Source organism: Haliaeetus leucocephalus, unplaced genomic scaffold (assembly GCF_000737465.1).
Source record: "Haliaeetus leucocephalus isolate CR32 unplaced genomic scaffold, Haliaeetus_leucocephalus-4.0 Scaffold656, whole genome shotgun sequence".
NCBI classification, from domain to species: domain Eukaryota; kingdom Metazoa; phylum Chordata; class Aves; order Accipitriformes; family Accipitridae; genus Haliaeetus; species Haliaeetus leucocephalus.
Window position 1 is genome coordinate 3,456,649 of NW_010973092.1, and position 5,011 is coordinate 3,461,659.

The 5,011-nt window shown below is 41.1% G+C and overlaps 1 protein-coding gene across 1 annotated transcript; it reads right to left on the bottom strand.

The window, feature by feature from the left end:
- Positions 1–1,431: 1,431 nt before the first annotated feature.
- On the bottom strand, positions 1,432–4,959 carry CDKL3 (cyclin-dependent kinase-like 3). The gene is given in 8 exon segments (XM_010579193.1): positions 1,432–1,663; positions 2,386–2,437; positions 2,440–2,500; positions 2,502–2,522; positions 2,524–2,580; positions 4,153–4,280; positions 4,283–4,321; positions 4,833–4,959. Coding segments are annotated over 8 exon segments (717 nt in total).
- Positions 4,960–5,011: the final 52 nt, after the last annotated feature.

A 5,011-nucleotide genomic window follows, 5' to 3' on the forward strand; every position in this document is an offset into this window, starting at 1 on the left:
GAACTCCTGCAGAACCATGGGATAACTCTCCTTGGAAGCGATGCTCAGGAAGAGACACTGGGTAGGGAAGCTGCACTCCCCGGAACAGATTTGTGTTCCAGATTTAAGTTGACGAACATGGATTGCAATCACTATATATTAGATAGAGGGTTTTTCATTCTTGGTAATGTTACAAATTATACACAATTACTAGTAAAAACTGTTACGAAGTTTGAAACTCGGACCTCCTCTAATGTACATGTGCCACGTTTGCCAGTAAGACAGTGAGCTGGGGGAACCTTTTCCTTGCATTTATAGGATGCTGGACTGCAGGGAATACCATCCCTGAAAAACATGGGCTCCTTTTAAAATACTCTGAAGATGAGGTGTCCAACTGCTTGGAAAAAAGTACATTATGAACAGATAATAAATCAGCTGGTTAAAACAGATACAAAGATTGTATATCATATTCTAGTATCCACATGGGGATGGCTAAAATACATTAAAAATCTCTCATCAAAAGCCTGCTATCTTAAAACTTGAAATGAATCCAACTATACAACACTGCTATATTCCTCTCTGTGCTTCTTCTCTCAGAGAAGAAGGATACGTAAAAGCAGATCCTTCCCGCTGACTCATTCTGCTCTATAAACTATATTTGAGGTTTGAGAATAAAGGAATTATCCTGGCTTGTTAAGCTGTTTACCTCCTTGTTTATAGTTCAACATTACCAGAAAAACTACTGCAGTGTACTGTTATTATTATTACTAATAATAATAGTAATCAATACCTAACAGCATAAATGAGAGTATACAGACAGGAATTATCACTCCTCTCTGCAATTCCAAACTTCCTCTCCAGAATTTCATAACAGCAGGTGGACAATAACAGAATTTTATAAAATACAAAATAAAATCTTTAGTGGAAATTAATTACACACTTGGAAAACCCCTAGCACTTCTGAGTTACCATGTTGTTAACCACGTGTGCTACATCCCTGAAGTTCCACATCTTTCTTTCCTCAGTTTTACAGCATCCTCTCTTGCACAGCTCCTTAGGGCTCTTCAGACAACCCTTATCACTGATCATCACAGGGGCTCAGCGCCAACACTGCTGGACATTTTTCATATGGATAATATGGAAAATCATTTGCAGGGCAAACGGTCACAGGTACCTAGGAATAACATAGATAACGATCTTCTAGAGATTTATAAAAAAATTATGAACAATCTGTTTGGTTTATGTAGTAACAGTGCTGTATTTAAAGATAAACCTTGCACTGCTTTCACTAAATCTGGAACCAAAGCGTAACAGTATCTTTGACCTTATATGTAGGCATGTTATATGTCACCGTTTTAATTTAGCTTTTATATGATTATTTTCATTTTTGCTAATGTTGCTTTGTATGCAGAAGATCATATGGAGGAGACTGCTTCTCCTATACCTGCTGAATTACAGATGCCACCACCACCCCTCCCCCCTGCCCCGAAACCCCCACATGTATTTTTCATATGTGGGGTCTTTTAAAACCAGTTCAGAAGCCCCGTACCATCACGTAACCACATAATCTGTATAAGCATCACCAGGGGTAGCTAATGTTTAAGCAAAACCAAAATCACAAAGTTTAGTAATTCCACTTTTTGTTAACAAAATATTCTCAGGTTTGACTTCATGGTGTATGACAAAGGAAAGAAAAAAAAAAAGAAAAAGGAAGAAACCACAAAAAAACCACCAAAATAGTTTAATAAGGCTCTGTTTGCTTTAGAAGTTCTCAAGGCGTGAAAGCATGGACTGAGAAGAACCCTCCTGCTACTTCAGAATTGGCTCTGTGAGGCACACAGTGCCCTCATTTCCCAAAGTCATCAATGTCCTGATACTACTACAATTAGCAACTGCTTAATGTAGATGATGAGTGAAAGAGAGCAGGATTTCTGCACAGTACAGTACTGATTTCTGCACAGTACCCCACCCATCAACAGCAGGACAAACCAAAAGTGATTAAAACTGATGAGACAGCACGAAGGAGAAGGATGAGGTGGGAGCAGGACAAGGGAAGGCAGGGAAGACAGCTGGCAAGGTAGTAATGCAATGGGCTGGATCAAGTACTGAATATTTTTATCTCTTCAGAGTTTCAGAGATGGGTCCAAATACTCTGTAGTAGTAAGTATTACTACTATCCAAGTACTCCTCTGATCATCTACTCCGATGTCTCTTTACTGTATTGTTCCAATTCTGCAGATCATTTCAAGCCAATTGGAAGTCTTAAACTATGAAACAAAACCTTTTTCTCAATAAAGAATTAAAACTTTTGATATCTGTATGACAAAACACTACAAAAAAAGAAAAGGTGTGATCTGAAAGCGGTAACATTTTATTTATGATCAATCTTTCAAGTGAGTTCTTACATTATTGTTGTGATGGTACTCGATTGCTTGTAGTAATGGGAAAAGGTATTTTTAAGCCTTTTGTTATCCAATCCATGGAAATAATGCTGGAGCTCGTCTAGAATTGTATGATCGATTAAATTCAAACACCAAGTGAAGTCTTTTTTTTCTGCCTAAATACATGAATCAGGTTGACAATATTCTTATGATGAAATCACTGTTGGTAAAAGAAGAAAAACACTTTCTACCATGGCTTTTTATTTCAGTTCATATAGCCTTCCTCTTTAAAAGGTTGATAACAAGAACTATAATTTGCTTAATTGAAGATTGACATTATTTTGAAAATACGCTAAAAGTCTTTGTTTCTCCTCCATCAGCCTTCCTCCAATATTCAAACATATTTACCAAGTTATTTTTCACAATGCATCTCCAGACTCTGAACTAATACTGCTGAGCCAGGAATATAGCAAAGACACAAGCAGCTCTTTTCATTAGCTTAAAAAATAACCTCTTGAATGCATTTTACTTATACTAATCAATCATAGGTAAGAACTCACATATTCAAAGAATCACATTAATAACATATACTATTTCACATTGAGGTCCATTTACCATTTAATTTTTACATTCCTATCTGTTGATATTTTGAAGCTGCTTTAGGTTAAAACCAAAGCTAGTTTTAACTTAGTACAAAAGTATCTGTCCTTTTAATTACCTTTTTTTTTTTTTAATTGAGGGCTACACTCCCCGTGGTACCACATCTCCTTAATGCCACCAAGAACCAGGACATCAGTCTGCATTTAGAGGTAAGGCCTCCACATACACTAACTTTGAGAGAAGTTGAGGGACCCATATGGCAAAACGTGCCATTATGCCTAATTAAAAATTGATAAGAACTAAATTTTTAAAACATCCAATTACTGCAAAGAGTCGAAGTGGGCTGAATATACAGCCGAAAAGTAAGAATTGAAATTTATGACCTTGTAATCTTACTACAAGTTATCGTTCCCATATTTTGCAGAAGTTCAATTAAATCAGAGTGAGCTGGTATCTCTGGCTAAGAGAAAATCCAACACAACCTACATCCAGACTAAAATTCTTGCAGACTTTCATGGACATAGGTGTAAACTCAAAAGTTACCACTGAGCTTTTAGGGGAGATCTCCCCACTGCACCATAACAATGCTGAAATATCTTTGCGAGGAAATATTTGTAGATAATCCCTCTTCTGTTTAGGGATGGCAGGGAACTGGTATAATAAATACACCACCCCTTTTGCAGCCAGTGTGCACTGGGGATGCTGGGAAGAGAGCCAAAGGAAAGTGATGTAACCCACAGCTGACAAAAAAAGCCAGCTGGAGAAGCTGGGGCAGGACACATTGTGAGCTGCAATGCTGACCTTCGAATTGCAGAAGCAAGAGGGGAAGCCTTTCGGCCAGTTCTGCTTTCCCTCTCCCGTGCTGAGAGCAGGCAAGAGCTCTGGTACAGAAGTACCCACAGCAACAACACCCAGGCAGATAATTAGTAACTCAGCAGAACTGACACATATTCTTCCACTGCTTAGTTGAAACCGGGACTGCTTTTGCCAATGTCATTTCCAAACTTTGTCTCCAAATTCTAAATTTACTTTAGATACTCATTATATTTGGCAGCAAGGTATTGTAGAAACAATATTTTTTCATGCTGTTTTGAGCACAGAGCAGGCTACAAGTCACCACCTACCCTGGCAATGATGGAGGTCTAATTTTCAAGCCATTTCCCCCTTGTTTTACGCATTTAAAGCTGCTAACCCGTAGAAACTTTACGCCCCTCATTGTGGTTTTGTTAACAGATTTTTCTGATTTCTCATACAATATTTTAACAGCCACTGTCTGCCCCTTGTCCTCATGCTTGCACTTCACTGCTGTTCTTTAACTTCTTCTCCCGCTTTGTGAAGGATCTCATACATCTGAATCTGTTCTTATTTCTTCATGGAAGGACGAGAGTTTTAATTAATTTGGGGCACATACAGTTCTTTAAATATGCATTTGTAGACAGCGCTTCAAGAGGAGTAACACCTGCAGACAGCAGCGCTCACACTATCCTAAATGCTTCTGCAAACCCTTGAGGCTCCCAACCCCTGGGTCCCGCTGTTTCTAAACACGTACGGCAGCAGACAAGAACCAGCTCTACACTCATTCACAGAGGCCTCTCCAAACCCCACCTTTAAACGCGTGCCATTTAAAATGCAGAATGAAAATTTTAAATAAAATCCATTCCCATCTTCTAGAAAAAAAATAAAAGGTGCGACCAGCGTGGCTGGGAAGGGCCCGCCTATCTGCCTGACCGCCCTGTTCCAAAAAATGGCTGCTGGTAGTTTTGGGAACGGCCCCGCCTGCGGCCTGGCCCCGCCAGCAGCGCGGCGGGGCTGGGCCCGGGCCCAGGCCCGGTGTCGTCGGGGGCTGCGGAGGGACGCCTCCCCCCCCAGCACCCGCTTCTCCTTGCGGCGAGCCTCGGCCCCGCCGCTCCAGAGGAACGACGGGCAAACCGGGGCCGAGAACCGGGGCCGTCCCGCCGGGCCTCCCGTCCCGCTCTGCGCCGCCAGGCCCTGCTGCCATGGCAACGGGTGGGGCGGCGGCGCGGTGACGTCAGGCGCACGGCAGGGCGGGG